The 17331-nt window shown below is 36.5% G+C and overlaps 2 protein-coding genes across 4 annotated transcripts; one reads left to right on the top strand and one right to left on the bottom strand.

The window, feature by feature from the left end:
• Positions 1-2615: 2615 nt before the first annotated feature.
• LOC111513542 (isovaleryl-CoA dehydrogenase, mitochondrial) lies at positions 2616-16684 on the bottom strand. 2 transcript variants are annotated; one of them, XM_023169765.2, is made up of 7 exons: positions 16420-16684; positions 11120-11246; positions 10781-10965; positions 5031-5192; positions 3331-3678; positions 2929-3097; positions 2616-2801 (listed from the first exon to the last, which is right to left on the bottom strand). In XM_023169765.2, the coding sequence occupies exons 1-7, from the start codon at positions 16540-16542 to the stop codon at positions 2668-2670; spliced, it is 1248 nt and encodes a 415-aa protein (XP_023025533.1). In that variant the 5' UTR covers positions 16543-16684; the 3' UTR covers positions 2616-2667. The 2 variants fall into 2 exon arrangements, with proteins under 2 accessions (XP_023025533.1, XP_074031003.1); XM_074174902.1 differs by lacking the exon at positions 16420-16684 and adding an exon at positions 16196-16238 and having other exon boundaries at positions 11120-11290.
• LOC141482146 (uncharacterized) lies at positions 5546-8582 on the top strand. Of its 2 annotated transcripts, XM_074174904.1 has the most exons (3): positions 5546-7153; positions 7284-7716; positions 7840-8582. In XM_074174904.1, exons 2-3 carry the CDS (start codon positions 7694-7696, stop codon positions 8441-8443), a joined length of 627 nt encoding a protein of 208 aa, XP_074031005.1. In that variant the 5' UTR covers positions 5546-7153; positions 7284-7693; the 3' UTR covers positions 8444-8582. The 2 variants fall into 2 exon arrangements, with proteins under 2 accessions (XP_074031005.1, XP_074031004.1); XM_074174903.1 differs by having other exon boundaries at positions 5546-7716.
• Positions 16685-17331: the final 647 nt, after the last annotated feature.

Genomic DNA, 17331 nt, shown 5'->3' with positions numbered 1-17331 from the left:
TTCTATTCTTATCAGGTAAAGTAACATGAGATAACATATCTTTATTTATCTACAGCATGGACTTCCAAACTTTGACAATCTTATTGCCATCTTATTGAAGCTACATCTATCAAATTAGTTGTCATGTATTCTGCCAAATCACCATGGATGGATATAGCATTCAACAACATGTGCAAATAATGAAATTGTTTTGTCAAAATGGATGTTCTGTTCGGGCAACGTACCGCGCACTTCGACCATTTAAGTTTCTTCCTCACGGTTGAAATAGCTTCTGATAGTAACCTCTGGCTTTAATAAGAATTTGCCTGCGTACGCAATCAATGTCATAGCTGCCTTCTAAGGCCCAATTCACACAGAACGGATGAGGCTTCGGCATGGCAAGGACGTAGCGGATGCTACGTGGGGATGCAATGCACACAGAGGGGCGGAACAGTGGCGAGAAAGGACGTCAGTAACCTATTGGTTTTGTGGTTAGGTTAGGCAAATGACAGTGGCCTGTAAGAAGGCCTGTTAGACATCGTAGTTCATCACTACTGTAGTCCAACAACTGTCTGTTATCAAGCTTCGAAGGGTGAATAAACGCTTTGGAGTGAACCAATCCTGGAATATTTTGCCAGGTGTTGCTATTCAGGTGTTCAATCTCTGTTTGGCAAAGCTTAAACCGATGCCAATGACAGGTCTGCAAGGGAATCAGCAGCCTCATTGCCTTCCAGACCAGTATGGCCAGAAATCCAGACCAGAGACAATCTCTTAAGTCTTCCTATCGAGAAGAGTCGTTTTTGGCAATTTGATACCAATTTAGACGTTGCTCGGTAGGAGCCAAGAGCTTTCAACGTCGCTTGACTGTCCGAGAATATTTTAATGACTTGTGTATGAGGTTGGATTCTTCCAATATCTCAGCACACAGTTCAATAGCGTAAATTTTCTCTTGAAATACAGTCCCTAGGCCAGAGATGTCAACCTGCCTAGATTCCCAGGCAGGTTGACATCTCTGGCCTAGGTCTGCGACTGAAAACACCTGCACCAGAACCGGAAGGTGTTTTTGATCTATCTCTAAACCAACAACTATCTGCTCTTAATATTTCCTTCTCTCAGAGGATCCAGTCCTCTCTACTCGGGAACAGTCATTTATAAGGCAGTTCGTAGTTGACAGTTAGAGGCATACAGTCAGAGGTCATTTCCAGAATGCTGTGACTTCCAGTGTCAACCAACAGTCTGTTGCACTCTGTATTAAATTGATTTGTGCAATTGGAAATGTGCCCAAGTCTATATGCAGTCCATCTAGCATCTCTCTCCAGAAAAATGTGGAGAAGAGGTAGATCTAGAAGGATCTCCATGGCCGCTGAGCATGTGGTACTGATGGCATCACTGATGGCCAGACAAGCCTGTTTCTGTAAGCCAAAGAGCTTCGCCTGGGCCGTTTTCTGTAAATCATCACATAAATCCAATGGATTTGTTTGGGACCTAAACCCCAAGTTTTACCACAAATCCTTCGACACGTCCCTAGGAACAGTCTGGTGAAACTTTTTCCAAGTGAGCGTTCAAGGACAATTCCAAGATATTTCACCTCCGTTCCAAATGGAATGATCTCAGCATTGAGGGAAAGTGGCGTTAGATCGTCCAATTTTCTCCTCCTGGTGAAGGGGATTATCACAGTTTTGTTGCTCCCTCAGGCTCCATCTGTGAACAACGTCCATCATGCTTTGGTTTTGTGGACTACAACATGGCTTTTTCAAGCAGTGTCAAAGATGATGAAGATATGTTGGATTTGGTGTATTTTATCAACAAATTTGGTGTATCAGGCCAAGTAAAATCAACTGGCGTGCCCCTTCTTGTATGCCACGAGAGACGGCAAAGAAATGGGGCAAGGTCGGGAGGGCGACCGTCCGCGCCACGTCACTTCTGTTAACATTGGACCATTTCTTTACATAGGAGAGACTCGGAAGGAACAAAGGTTTGCGTTCCGTTTCTGCCAGACGTCTGTTCTGTGGTGTGAATTGGGCCTGAGAGAGCGTGTTTTGCAACTTCCGATGTATCTGTTTGGCCACAGCGGCAACTTCTTCTGTACTCGGTTGAGCGCGTTTTCAAGTTCCTTTTCGTAGTTCCGACGTAGAACGAACCACAACTATACGGTATTCGGTATACTCCTGAAGTACTTAGTGGATTCCTGGGGTCTTTTGCTGACCTAAGGCTATTCTCTATCGTTCTTGTGGGCTTGAAAATGGCCCCAACTCTATGTTTTTCGAGGATCCTTTCAATTCGGTCTGTGACTCTACTTATTTAGAACAGAAAAGATCTTCCATTGACTGTTCGCGCCAGTGTCGTCGTGGACGTCTATAGTGTCGTCTATAGGGTTAGTAAGGCTCGGTTGATTTCGTTACTCAGAAACGCATTCTTCAGATGACACATTTCCTCTCATAGTCCTTCCGGTTCGCTGACACTTCCTATCCCTTCTATGATTAACTATATGAATATCCTTTATTGCCCAGAGACAATTATTGTTTCACTCTAGTGGGTTGAATCCCCAGTCTTAAGGTGCCCCTTTCTATATATTCAAAAAAGTTGAAGAGAGTTGTTTCCTGCAACTGTTGATATGATGATAGTAATCAACATGATCATATTTATAAAAATCTTTTATTTTTGTCAAAAACATGTTACATTCATACTTTATTTGTACTCAGAGTTGATCGCTCTTCCTATAATGAGCCTTCTAATTTCAGAAGTTCCAGCACCAATTTCAAATACCTTGGCATCTCTGAGAAGTCTTCCTGCTGTATATTCATTAATATAACCGTTTCCGCCTGAAAAATAAAAAAAATCGGTGGATGTTAGAGATTTGGACTTCCATGGTCTAAGAGTTGGAAATTACTTTGTGGTCTCTTACTCTATACAAGAAACTAACGTGAGTTTCACCAACATATAACCCACCTAAAATCTGAATGGCATCCAAAGTCATTTGGGTAGCTTTTTCGGCGCAGTACAAAATAACACCAGCACAATCTTTACTATTGATTTTTTTCTTGTCACAAGCTCTTGCTACGTTATATAAATAACTTCTGCAGGCGCTCAAAGTTGTATACATGTCAGCCATCTTACCCTAAAAAATTGATTATTGCTACAGGTTAATTATTTGAAAACAAAGTAAACAATCAAAAGTACAATGTCAATAAATGTTTCAATATTATGAAGAATAGTTTTGGCTTTTTACTTCTACAATTTTTTTCTGATTGTAGAAAGTGAAAATGCTCAGAAAGGTCTATGAAATCTCTAATTTCTTCTTTGAAAAATGAATCATCACCCAAGTTATTTATTGAACTGACAAATATTTACCTGTATGAGTTGAAATTCGCCAATACGAGTATTAAACTGTTTTCGAATGTGGGCATAAGGAAAGGCGATATCACAGCACGCTTGCATTATTCCCACCGTTCCTGCAGCCAGAACTACTCTCTCCAAATCAAGCCCACTCATCAGAACTTGCACTCCCTTGTTTTCCATTCCAAGCAAGTTTTCCTTCGGAACTTTGCAGTCTTCAAACAACAATTCTGAGTTACTGGAACCTCTCATGCCAAGTTTATCCATTTTTTGACCCAATTTGAATCCTTCAAAGGTGTTTTCAATGATGAACGCCGAAATGCCATGCTGGGGCTTCGATTCAACATCAGTTTTTGCGTATACCTGGAATTTGGCAATGAGAAGTATCTACTCCAACATCAATAGCCTGAAATATTTTTTCTGAATGATATACTCACGAGAACCAAAAATATTTTGACTTATCTGTATTCATTCAACAAACAAAGTAAGCCAAACAATGATAGATGCGTATTTAAAGCATGATCACCACGCACATTTGCATCTATTAGGTAAAAAAGCAAGCCTCCTTACGCTAGCCAATCATATTCAACTGCAATCGGCTGGAGAAATTCATTGTTACAGTTTCGGAATGGTCAGTTACGTTTTAACGCCCGTGGTGTGTACATATACGGTATTCCAAAGTTCAAAATTTTTAAAATGTCAAGTACTGAAGAAACTGCTAATTTGTGTTCCTACACTCCACCAAAAAAAATTTCCTATACCCGGTCGCATATTATTAAAAAAATAAATTTCGGTCGTTCCTTAGTGCGACTCTGTACAAGCAGCCTTGTCTAGGAGATCACGTGCACTATGCATAATAATGTTTTAGAGCACTCCGTTGCTTGGTTGGACAGAGTATAGAAAGACATACTCGAAATATAAATATAAGTATCGGGCTCATTACATGAATAGTAAAAAAATAGAATACTGTGTAGATCTAGGAAGAATAATTGAAAATTGGGAGATTAGGAAAACTTCATAAAACACTACTGATCTCACTGAGAGAACACATGTGTCGAAATTTGTCAAGAAAGTCAATTATTCCACTACATTTCAGAATATTTACTATATGTGAAGTTTTTTCCTTATACGACGAATTGGGGGATTCGGATTTGCGGTTGCTTACCTCGTTTACGGGCAGATGAGGCGATGACAAATATGTTGTTTGTCTTTCGCTTTAGCTTAGTTCGAGGAATGATACTCTGAAAGGAATCCGATTTTTACTTAGGGGAAATAATCGACTTCATGTTGATGATGGACACTACCTTGAACTGACGAGTGGCCAAACAGCCAGCGGTAACCGGTCTGCAAGTGTGTTTCAATAATTAAAAATTGATTCCGGCATATGCAGGAATAACTTCAGTGAAGAATCCTGCACTGACACGTGTCGGATATAATCCAACACCCTTCGTGATATTAGCCAGGGGAGTACCTAATTTCTAATGGATGTCTACATTAATCTACAATGTAGGTGAGTTGAGACTGGCCTAAACGAATTGTTTTTTTGGATAATTTGAGTGATACCTCAATCACTTACTACAATCTAATTTATTACCATATTGTCCACATATTATCCATTTATCAATCATTTGTTTCTCACTTTTAGTGTTGAATAAACCCTTTATTTTAATATTTTCATGATGACCTGCTTTCAAGCCATTCAAGAAGTAACTTACCACAATAATATCGGCATCGGAACCATTTGTGATCCAAAATTTATGGCCATTCAGAATATAATAATCCCCCTTTTTTTCTGCCTTCAGTTTCATCGAAATAACGTCTGATCCTGCTCCAGATTCTGACATTGCTAAGGCTCCTATGTGTTCACCAGAACATAACTGAAAAATATTCTAATGATTATAACTTTCTTAAATGAGTGAGTGATTGTGTTCTACTGTTTATTGGCGAAATTTGATAACTCTCAGAAACAAAACACTATTGAAAATGTTAATGATACGTCTCAAAATTATTTTTTGAGAAAAATCCAATGCATCAAATAATATATTGAATACTAGCTGACCCGGCAAACGTTGTTTTGCCACATAAATTATTTCTATCTGAACAATAACACTTATAAAATACTGTTGGAGTTTATTTCGTTTATTTAGTTTAGAATTGTTACATTCTGTATAATTATATTTGATGTTTTGTAAATCTTTCATAATATGTATAAGTTAGCTGTGACGTTGTTGAAAAAAATAGACAAGAGTTTGACAGACAAAAAAATTTGGATTTTAATTTGGTTCTTCGAGACTGGATATTTCTAATAATACCTAATTTACAGGTAAAGCCAAAATATATGGTCCTTCGTTGTCTATAAAGAACAGCAATTTGGTAATACAAAGCCAGAATTATGTCTGAATTGAGAACAAGTAATTGACTCGCCGAAAAAAAGAAACCAAAAAGACGCAGAAAATGATGCTGAAGCCGATGAGAAGATAAACAGACCGGAAAAGATGCATGTGCAAATTTTTTCTGGTAAATTTTGGTTAGACAAGGTGTACCAAAAGAATTGCCAATTTTCAGTGGCGATCCTATAGAGTGGTGACCACATTTCATTCAGCAGTACAAACATTCTACATCTATATGTGGCTACTCCAATGAAGAAAATCAATGTCAACTTAAAAAATGTTTCAAAGGTAATGCAAAAAAATTAACTCAATCTACTAATTTTGCCACAAAATGTTGACAGAGTAATTGACCTTTTACAAAACCGTTTTGGACGTTCAGAACATATCATCTCACTTTTATTAGACAGGGTTAGAAAGTTTTTCAATGTTAGGGATGGAAAACTAGATATGTTAGTAGAGTTCTCAGATGAAGTAAAGAGTCTTGTTGCAACCATTGAGACATTAGATGAAGAAGACCATTTGCGCAATCCAATATTGTTAAAGAAATTAGTGGATAAATTACCAACTTCACAAAAACTCAATTGGGTGGAATATATATCAAATAAAAAATCCAAATGCAAATTGATTGAATTCACTACCTGGTTAGAATCAGAAGCAAATGCAGTATGCCAACTTTTGATTCCATGTACTTCTGACAAAGGTTGTAATTCAAAAAATAAAAAACGCAAAGATGTTAACCTGACAACAAAAACCGTTTTCAAAACTTGTATGTGTTGTAGAAATGAAATTCATCATTTAACTGTTTGTCCAAAATTCAAAGCATTCTCAACAGACGAAAGATGGTCCTTCATAACATCAAAAAGAAGTTTTTTTGTCTTTTTCCATTTCATAGCATCAAAAACTGTAGAGAAAGAAAATTGTGCAATAGCAATGGCTGACAAAAGCCTCATCATGAACTGTTACATAAAGATTATAGTCAGGAGACAAATATTCAAAAAAATACAGATGTTGAAACTAATTGTCACATATTGTCAAACAGAAAAGTATCACTCAAAATTTTACCCGTGGTGATCTATAAAGGAAAACAATTAGTCGAAACATTTGCCCTTCTTGACGATGCTTCAACAGTTTCATTAATCGACGAGGATTTTGCCGATGAATTGAATTTGACAGGTCCCAAACAACCTCTTCAATTACAATGGACAAACAATCAAGTGGAAGAACAGAATAATTCAAGAGTTGTCAGCTTCAAAATATCTTCCCATTCAAATCAAAAATCAAATTTCTATGTGCGCCACGTTCGAACAATCAAAGATTTATCTTTACCAAGCCAAACGGTGAATGTTAGTGAGATTTCTGAACGTTATCCATATATAGACAACAGATTCAAGTCATTAGTTGACGTTCAACCAAAAATTTTGATTGGGCAAGATAATTGGCAATTACTGGTAAGTACAAAAGTTATATCAAGATCTTGGCATGGGCCTGCAGCCAATAAAACGCCTCTTGGATGAGTCATACATGGTCATTTCAAGAATAATGATCAAACTGTACCTAAAAATTTCGTTTGTTATACAGATTGCAAGGTAAAGGACGCCTTCGACATTCTACATGATCTTGTCAAGGAGCACTGTAAAATCGAGACTTATGCAGAAGTAGGAAAGTCTATGTTCAAAGAAGATTTACGTGCTCAACAAATTTTAGATACAACAATGAAAAGAGTTGGAAATGAGTATGTAACAGGTCTCTTTTGGAAAGCAGATGATCTGGTTCTACCAAATAGTAGAGACATGCTATTGAAAGAAGAATAGATAGAGACGAATCGTTTGCAAAGAACTATATCGAGAAAATGCAGGACATGGAAGGTAAAGGTTATATTTCTAAAATAGATTCTGAAGAAATCAAATGTAATTTGGACAGAATTTGGTTCCTTTATCATTTTGGAATAACTAACCCAAATAAACCTAGCAAATTAAGAATTGTTTTTGATGCTTCTGCGAGGTCCAATGGGGTAAGTTTAAATGATTTTCTGTTGACTTGGACCTGACCTTTATAATTCATTGCAAAAAATACTGCTTAACTTTCGTATAAAAAAGTTTGCTTTCACTTCTTACATCAAGGAAATATTTCTTAGGGTCAAGGTGAGAAAAGAAGATCGAATCTCTCAATGGATTTTATACAGGGGAATGGAGAGGGCAAAACAACCAGATACTTATGAAAGAAACGTTGTGTTTTTCGGCTCAACTTGTGGTCCCTGCTTAGCACAAGAAGCAAAAAGTAGAAACGCTCGAGACTTCAGCCAGTACTTCCCGAAAGCATCAAAGGATATAATCGACGCTCACTACATGGACGATTATCTTGGAGGAGCAGAAAAAGCAGCACAGATTATAAATGATGTAATATATGTACATAGTAAAGGAAATTTTGAAATTTGTAATTGGAAAGCTAATGATTCAAATATATCAAAGGATGTAGATAATAGGTTATTAGCCGATTGCCAAAAAAATTTCGATGAAAATAAATCGTCAAAGGAAAGAATGTTAGGTGTCTGGTGGGATCCTAAAGAAGACACATTCACTTTCAAAACCAATTTCAATCAAATAGATAAAAGTCTATTAGATACTGGACGAAAACCATCTAAAAGAGAAGTTTTCAAAGTGGTGATGTCAATTTTCGATCCCCTAGGATTCCTAGCAAATTTCATGGTACAAGGTAAAATACTTCTCCAAGATACCTGAAGAAGTAAAATCGACTGGGATGATGACATTTCCGATAACTTATACATGAAATGGACACAATGGATTGACGATCTAAAAAATATTCATCACTTCAAACTTACACGACAATTTTGCATGATGGAAAGGGAAAAAAGTACTCTTCAACTTCACATTTAGTGATTCTTCTGAGAACGCCTACGCTACTGTAGGTTACGTTCGTTTGAAGGTGATTGACAATGTTTCGTGATGAATTTCACTAGTTCGGACTTCCATTGTCTACTATATAAAATGATTTGAAATCCCTGAAACAAGTAAAAAAGAATAATTAAAAAAGAATAGTTGAAAATAACAATTATATTAAGCAACAATAAACCTGAAATGAAATGATAGTGGAATAACCTACAAGTAAAAATATAATAATTGAATAAATAAGAATTAAAGGAATGCAAAAAAAAATAATAAAAAAATAAAAAAGTGTAGGGATTCCAAGTCACGTTAGTTCACGACGTTTCGATTGTTGGTATCTACAATCGTCTTCGGGTGAGGAATCAATCCAGTCATCACCCGATGACGATTGTAGATACCAACAATCGAAACGTCGTGAACTAACGTGACTTGGAATCTCTACACTTTTTTATTTTTTTATTATTTTCTTTTTTGCATTCCTTTAATTTTTATTTATTCAATTATTATATTTTTACTTGTAGGTTATTTCACTATCATTTCATTTCAGGTTTATTGTTGCTTAATATAATTGTTATTTTCAACTATTCTTTTTTAATTATTCTTTTTTACTTGTTTCAGGGATTTCAAATCATTTTATATAGTAGACAATGGAAGTCCGAACTAGTGAAGTAGGTTACGTTCGTTGGGAACAAAACAAAAATGTGAAAGTTTGCTTCATGACAGCCAAAACTCGAACAGCCACCTCTGAAACCTTTGTCAATACCCCGCCTGGAATTACAGGCTGCATTGATAGGAACTAGATTAGGTTCTTATTTGACCAAATTTCTGCAACTCAATATTTCAAGCACGTTCTATTGGACTGATTCACAAAACGTACTCCATTGGATATGATCAGAAGCTAGACGATTTAAAATCCTCGTTGCACAACGTCTTGAAGAATTACAAGAATTAAGCAACGTTATTGAGTGGAAGTATGTTCCGTCAAAGCAGAACGTTACAGATAAAGCAACCAAAAGTTATGGTAAAATGAATTTCTCAGCTGAAAGCAGGTGGATTAATGGCCCTGACTTTCTATGGAAAGAATTTGAATATTGGCCGAAAGAAGATGTTTCGCATACACCTACAACTTGAGAAAACCCCATAAGATAGAGTCTAACGTAGTCATATCCGATAAGTCATGAGCTGTGTGGCACGCAAGGCCGTCCTTTTGAAACCACATGTCGTTGGTGACCAGGTCGTCCTGGCTCAGGCCAAAAGAAGTTGGTAACTATCGACCTACACTGCTCGCCGTTGACAGTAATGGCCTGGCCAACGTCATTCTCAACGTCAGTTGAATTTTGTACGGGGCAGGCCTAAGTCACGAGGCAAGATTTATCAAGTTGTGGCCTGCGAAAAGCCGAGTTTTTGTGAGGGACGCGAAATCAACTGCCTTGGATTCTCCTGCACACTCTCACAGACAGCGGCGATGTTTTTGGCAGGTCTTGCGTTTCGTCGACTCACGGGTATTGATCGATCATTTATTGAACCGGTGGACTTAAATTTATCCACCGCATTGCGAATAGTCCTCTCGATAAAATGGCAAAGCGAGCGTGATGAATAGTATATTATAAAACGAGCGTATAATGATGGTTAATAATCACGAGGTGAAGTTTATCGAGAGAATAATAGACATCATACGCGAGTAGCATACTATACTTTATCCACGACTAATAAAAATGTTTGTTGAAGTTTTTTTGTTGGAAAAATTTGTTACATTACATACATATTTTTAGAAACACTATTATTTTATTCTAACGAATATTTCATGCAATACATTATTCATCTCCACACAGTACATAGTTATCGAAAATTAAAATGATCGTATATTATCATATTCATTTATAGTCATTAATAATTGTAATATTTGAACAATTGGTAAAGTTTGTAGCAAATCAAGAAGGCATCTGACAGCAGTGATTAATGACTCATTAATCACTGCCGTGATTAATGGGTATTATTGAGGGACAAACAGACGTATAATGAGTACATTATACAATAGTCATCCGTTCATGGTGATTTGACAAAACAGACTGAATGTGGCAACTAATTTGACAGATATAGCTTCAACAAGATGGCCGTTATATCAACTGTCAAAGTTCAAAAGTCCCTGTTGGAAGACCCTATACTGTTTACCTTCGGCAAGTATTTTTCCTTCTGCCATTCGTTTCCGTTTCTGTGAATCTGATTGATACAAAGATTTGAATGAACCCCATAGCTCATTGATACGGCTGCAGATGCCCTAGATAACTCCTCGGTGATGATGACATGATCCAAATAGCAACCATCTGTTCCACCATATTTTTCTTCAACTGTTATTCCTGAAATCATTGGAAAACAAATCAACAACTAGATGGTATCCACCAGTCACAAAAAACTAACTTTAAACCTAACCTTCACAACCCTCTACAGTACTTCACTGCAAAATGGAGTTAGTTCCTCTTATCAACCAGAACATCTATTTTAAAAACTTACCGTGCACACCTAAGTCTCCCAGTTTTCTCCAGAAGTTCCTTAGATCTTCGAATTTGTCTTTCTTGTCAATTTCGTTTGCAATCGGAGTTAACTCCCGTTGTGCAAAGTTGAAAATTGTATTCCTCAACTGAAGAAGATGAAAAAGTACAATACATATGAAGTGTGCGGCACCTAAAACGAACAGATCGAATATCTCCCTACACATTCGTTGGGAAAACATAAAAAATAGATTTTTTATTTCAAGCGTGAAATCTTTAACTCATAATTCCAACTGTCATACGTCTTTCCCTACTCTTGCATCATCAAGTAACTTTAAAAATGCTCCAACTAAATGTTTTAATGTCATGTGTTTTTGTAGCGTCATATTTCAGTAGATATTTGGTCTTGGTGAGGATTTTTTGTACTCTATACATTGATGCTGTTCTTTTTTTCCAAACTTTAATTTTTTTCATCTTTTCAGCTTATGTCGTTAACCGTTTCTCGGCCAATTTTTCTTTACGAATTCAAATTGAACCAAAATGCGCCGAAATAGAGCAAACACTTATCAGGCATTTGGCAATGATAGTGCTAATGAACAAATGGAAGAGCCCCGAAGTAGTCGACCTACAGAAATCCAGGACCCGGATTTGAGGAGACTGACCCATTATAATAGGGGAGCCCAGGCGGGGCTCCCCTATTATAATGGGGCAGATTAATATACACGGGATACCTTGTACCCGGTTAAGTACCTCCACCAAATATGAGCCCCATATATAAGGCCGCCTGTGAGGGATAAAGGATCAGATTAGTAAAAAAAATTGATCATCAGAAATTCTCGAGCGCGTCAGATTAAGGTAGGGTGAGTTAATTACCTGCTAAAAAGTGTATATTTCAGTAATCTGACAGTTTGAGAGTGACGTAAAGAAAGGGGAGGGCAGCAAAGTTGTAAAAAAATAACGTCATTTCGACATTCTCGCACGTAGCTAATTTTTTTTTATTTTGAAGGAAGTAATTCAAGGATAACGAAAATTATATAATCTGACGATTTACGCAAGCCGAAATAACATAAATTCGTCGATAAAGTTTAATGCGCGCAGCTGTGTGATACCTATATTTCCCTCTCCGAGTTTCTATTCCTCTATTCTCTATTCACTTTTTCTCTATCTATAACTCTCTCACTCCGCCCCACTGTGAATTCTGGTGCCATGACGCCATCACAGCTGATCACAGAGACTCGTTCGTGCTGAAGATGAAGATGATGATCAATTAATCAATTAATTGATGGATGTAGCCGTTACTACGTGGTAGGAAATCATAATGAAAAAAAGAGAAATTGAACTTTCTGTTTTTTACCACTTTCATTTGTAACTAACGTTACTGCAGTTTCGTCCTATAAGAACATATAAGTTTGAAAATATCCTTTCAGGACGAAACTGCAGTAACGTTAGATACAAATAAAAGTTGTAAAAAACATAGAAAGTTTCATTTCTCTTTTCTTCATTAATTAATCAATTAATTATAAAAAATTAAATTTTTTTGAGCATTTTTTTTAAATTATTTTCTTACAAATACAAGTATTCCAAATTAAAAACATACACTTATTTATTTGCATATTATTTCCTGAGCTTTCCAATTAATTAAGTTCAATTTATTGTAGATGTCTTGATAAAGGGAATAAACATTCTCGAAAGCTCGACCATATAACAAAGAGTATTCTTTAAACAACAGCCCAGCAATTTTGACTGCATCCCCAACATTATTCCGTATATATATATATATATATATATATATATATATATATATATATATATATATATATATATATATATATATAAATCGGTTTAATTCGTGAGGTTGCAGTCAATAGCTGGGCTGTTACAAAGAAAACTCTTTATTATATGTCAAGCTTTCGGTATATTTCACACCTTCGTCAGGACAACTACAATAATAAGATTATATATCTTGTAAAAAATATATAAATATGGAGAACTTACTAACGTGAGAATAAAATATAAAATGGTTCAAAAACAGATAGAAATACATTTAATTATGACAGTTATTCTGAATGATACTCGAATTACTAGATCTTTTATTTTCTTTATCATATTTCAGTAGGTACGTGTAAATTTTACTAAGACTATCAATATCAGTTCGTTTATTCATTGAATGTTCTTCGTTATTAATATGTATCATTTCCAAAAATGTTCTTTTAGTTGTATTGGTTTCTCTATCTAAAATATTTGGATTTTCAAAATTCATTTTATGAATCATAAATGGTGTTGTGGTGTCGCACCATTTGATCGATCGACAGAAAGCGTCACGTTACGTGGTATGTTTTTTTTGCTTTTGAGCAATCAAAACGACCTTTTTTGGATCGGATCATCACGTGTAATGAAAAGTGGATCCTCTACAACAGGAGACGTTCAGGATAGTGGTGGGACACCGATGAGTCACCCAGGCACTTCCCAAAGGCAAAAACCCACCAAAAAAGACCATGGTTACTTTATGGTGGTCAGCAGCTGGTGGTCACTATAACTTTCTGCAACCGGGCCAAACCATCACAGCAAAGTCCTATTGTGTACCAAAACTTGCATCAGCAGCAGTTGGCACTGGTCAGAAGAGGTCTCATCCTGCTCCACGACAACGCACGTCCGCACGTTTCACAAATCACCGAATATTATACGAATTGAGCGTCGAAGATCTGCCTCACCCACCATTCTCCCCAGATCTCTCTCCAACTCGCATTGCTGTTAATGGAGAACATTTCGAGCATCTACTGTGAATTAACGTAGCTTGAAATTAAGCACATTTATGTTTATGACTTCACATTATCTTTCAAATAAAGTATCATAATTTGAAATATGGAAACTTTCTTTTTCCGCTGGAGTACCCCAAAATGAAAAGGTACGTAGTAAACAGTCAAATGGGTGAATTCCTTATATAATAGTATACGACACTTACGATTCGAATTCTTACGGTAAAGGTCACCAAGGGGCGGGGGAGGAGGTATGAAAGTTGAGGTTATGATAGAAAGATGTTGCTCTAAAATTGAAAATTGGCCAGATTTTGAATATTTTTTTCAAAAAAATTGTCTTGAAGATTTTCGATCTGTTTTATTGGTGCACCACACAATATAATTCGTTTCAAGATTATTCCTCCTGACTCAGCACCTTTTGTGAAAAGATCATTTTATAAACTCCGATTTTTTTCTAAGAAATATTTATAATGGAGAAATAATTGTTATCTATAAAATGATGACCCCAATAATTAAAAGTTTTAATTATCTTCAATAGCTAGTCAATGAGACAGATCCATAAAATATGCAAAGACAAGCATTCAACTTCAATGGTGAGTTACTTGAACGGGAATATTATCAACCAGCACTAAGATATTTGAATTCACATGCCGTGAGTTAAATACCTTTGATATATTGGTGAGCCAGATTGTGATCAAAAGTGATGATAAAACAGATTTCGTATCGAAGATGTAGGTCTTTTTCTGAAAAACCTAGCAAAGATTATACTTATTCCATCACAAAAGTAAATTTGATAGACCCTTTAGTTGTGCATACTCACCAACATGCAGAGCTTGATATTGCTGTTTTAACTTTTGGAGATGAGTTTGTGAATACTATATGAGACCTAGGCTAAAAAAGGACTCAAAATTGCACGTGATAGAGGCAATCCATTGGAGTTACCATCCATACACGTTTAGGTTCATCTTAGTAGCTTCCACAAGAGAAAAGTCAAGTACTAAATCTACAGATAGGTGAAAAATTCATAGTGGATAATTACGACTTCATGAATAGAAAAGAAGAGGAACTTACAGTCACCAAATCTTTGTTGGTTTGCTATGCTAATGACCCTTTGGTTATTTGGAGCCAGGGGGAACAAGCAGTGAAACAGTTTCTGCGCCACATCAACTCCATTCATCCTCGTATCCAGTTTACCATGGAAAAGAAATATTCCATTTTTGATGTATTGGTTGAAAGAAAACTACGTCAGTCACTTTATTGCAAACCCACTCGTACTGGTTGATATCTCAACAAAGTCGTCGAGTCTCTCACATTACAGGATTTCCTGTTTTTGTGTCGCAGTTCACATAAAAATCACCAAACGCAGCATCAACACAGGATACAAGAACACAAGCGTTGGCACGGTTTTTCCCCTCTTCCTTCTCCTTTCATTTTCCGGTTAAGGGTACCGTGGTCGGATTTCCCGCATGAGAGGTTTGCAAATATTGAAAATCTCCTCACCAGTCTGGCCTGATGCGTTGTGGTCCAATATTATTGAAACTTTCTTTCGAACCAGTATTCTCCTCCATGAATAATTTTAGCTTAAAATCATTTGATGGTATGTTATATTCTACAGGTGGCAGTGAAAAGGGTGGAAAACGTCTGTAGGTATACAGAAATCCAACCCACAGTACCTGAATTACGAATCCAATCATTGCCAATCTACCAACAAAGGAATCGTTATGACCCTAATTAATAGTGCAATCGATATCTGCACTACGAAGGGAAGTCTCGTCAAAGAACTGGGCCTCATCAAAACGGCCGAAAGACAAGAGCTGTACAAGAACAATCAATGATATCATCTGTTCCTTACGTTAGAGCAGTTAAAGGGCTGAATTTAAAAGCGGTTAAAGAGTGAATTTAAAAAATTAGGTCTAATAAACTTGAACCTACTTCAGATTAGAGAATACTATAGCAGCCTTACAAAAACCAAACCACCAAAAGCAGACGACTCTGAGAATATGGTTTTCGGACACTGTGTGCAAATCGTCTATTGCTAAAACCGAAACGCTGTGAAAGTCCGAATTGTAGAGCACAAGCAAAACACCCAGCATGAAGAAAGCAAATCGAGAGTACCTATCAGAGGTTGTTTGACCTACCAACATAACATCAAGTGGTCAATAATAGGAAAGAACACTCCTTCCAGTAGAGGCAGTGGCTCAAGAAAACAGAGCTAATGACACTACAAGATTGTACTCCAAAAATTTTTTAAGGTTGGAATAGTTGCACTTGAACTCTTCCACAGCAAATGCAAAAGAAGAATGATATACCTCTAGTTCAAGGCCACTATCTGTACTACTTACTTTCGCTTTCCTTGAACATTATCATCATGATGAACTGAAATGGAACGTTTTAATAACGATTTGTATGTAACTGGTATATGAGATTTGTAATTGACCCATTGAAAACAAACACTCCGTACCGTCCAGGCCTGAACGTTATTGACAACTCTTCCACACAAGACTCGAAACATACGGAAAATTCTGAATTCACTTGAAATAATATTCGCAAATAATATTCGCGTTACCTGAATTTGTTCTTCATTTAATCCAAAAATGTGATCGTCAATGGGATAATGTGAAATTCTTCTAACTTGAACAGGGTTCAATTTGACAATTCTTTTCAAAGAACCGGCTAATGTTGATGCCATATTTGAATTTGTTCGTAACGCATCTGTTTGTAACAAATTTATTTTTCACTGTTGAGATTATTCTTATCACAATTACGGTTGAAACATAATTATGTATGATGTGGAATGATTTCGAACACGTGGTACCGAAGTGAAATGAAGACCGAGTCACCGTACCGAGTATTGTTATTCTATTCAATTTTTCAGAGGGGTATTCAGCAATATTCTCGATTCAGACTTTCTCAATATCTACAGAATAGGGATAAGAAAGGTAAAGGTTAAAGGTTAAAAGGTAAAGGTAAGGTTAAAACCATACATACATATCTAATATAGCCAAAAATATCAATTATTTTTTTAATAACAGGTTATTTCTAAAGTTGTGTCCATTTTCATGAGTCCACTTTAAACTGTAATATCTCATTCAATACATATTTAGTTGAATCGAAGTAAGCACCATATGAATCAGTCCCCTTTTCAGCATGAAAATTGTTTGCTCGATATTCGATGAAGTCGACGAAGGTCGTTTTTGCCTGATTGGCGAAGATTCTACCGGTAAGAATGTTATCGAAGTGCTTGAAAAGGTGGTAGTCGATTGGAGAGAAGTCTGGAGAATATGGTGGGTCAGCAAGTGGGTTTTCGCCTTTGAAACGTGTATGGGTAGATCATCGATGTCCAACCACCGTCCTGAACGTCTCTCGTCGTAGAGGATCCACTTTTTATCACATGTGACGATTCGATCCAAAAAATTAGTGTTTTGATTGCGGATAAACAAAGAAGAAAAGACTTCAAAACGTGGCAATTTATGTCGAG

This window comes from Leptinotarsa decemlineata, unplaced genomic scaffold, assembly GCF_025532065.1.
Source record: "Leptinotarsa decemlineata unplaced genomic scaffold, Ldec_3_MD MMD2_tig00000882_RagTag_RagTag, whole genome shotgun sequence".
NCBI lineage: Eukaryota > Metazoa > Arthropoda > Insecta > Coleoptera > Chrysomelidae > Leptinotarsa > Leptinotarsa decemlineata.
Note: the sequence above shows the minus strand (reverse complement) of the source record. Positions and strands in the feature narration are given on the sequence as shown.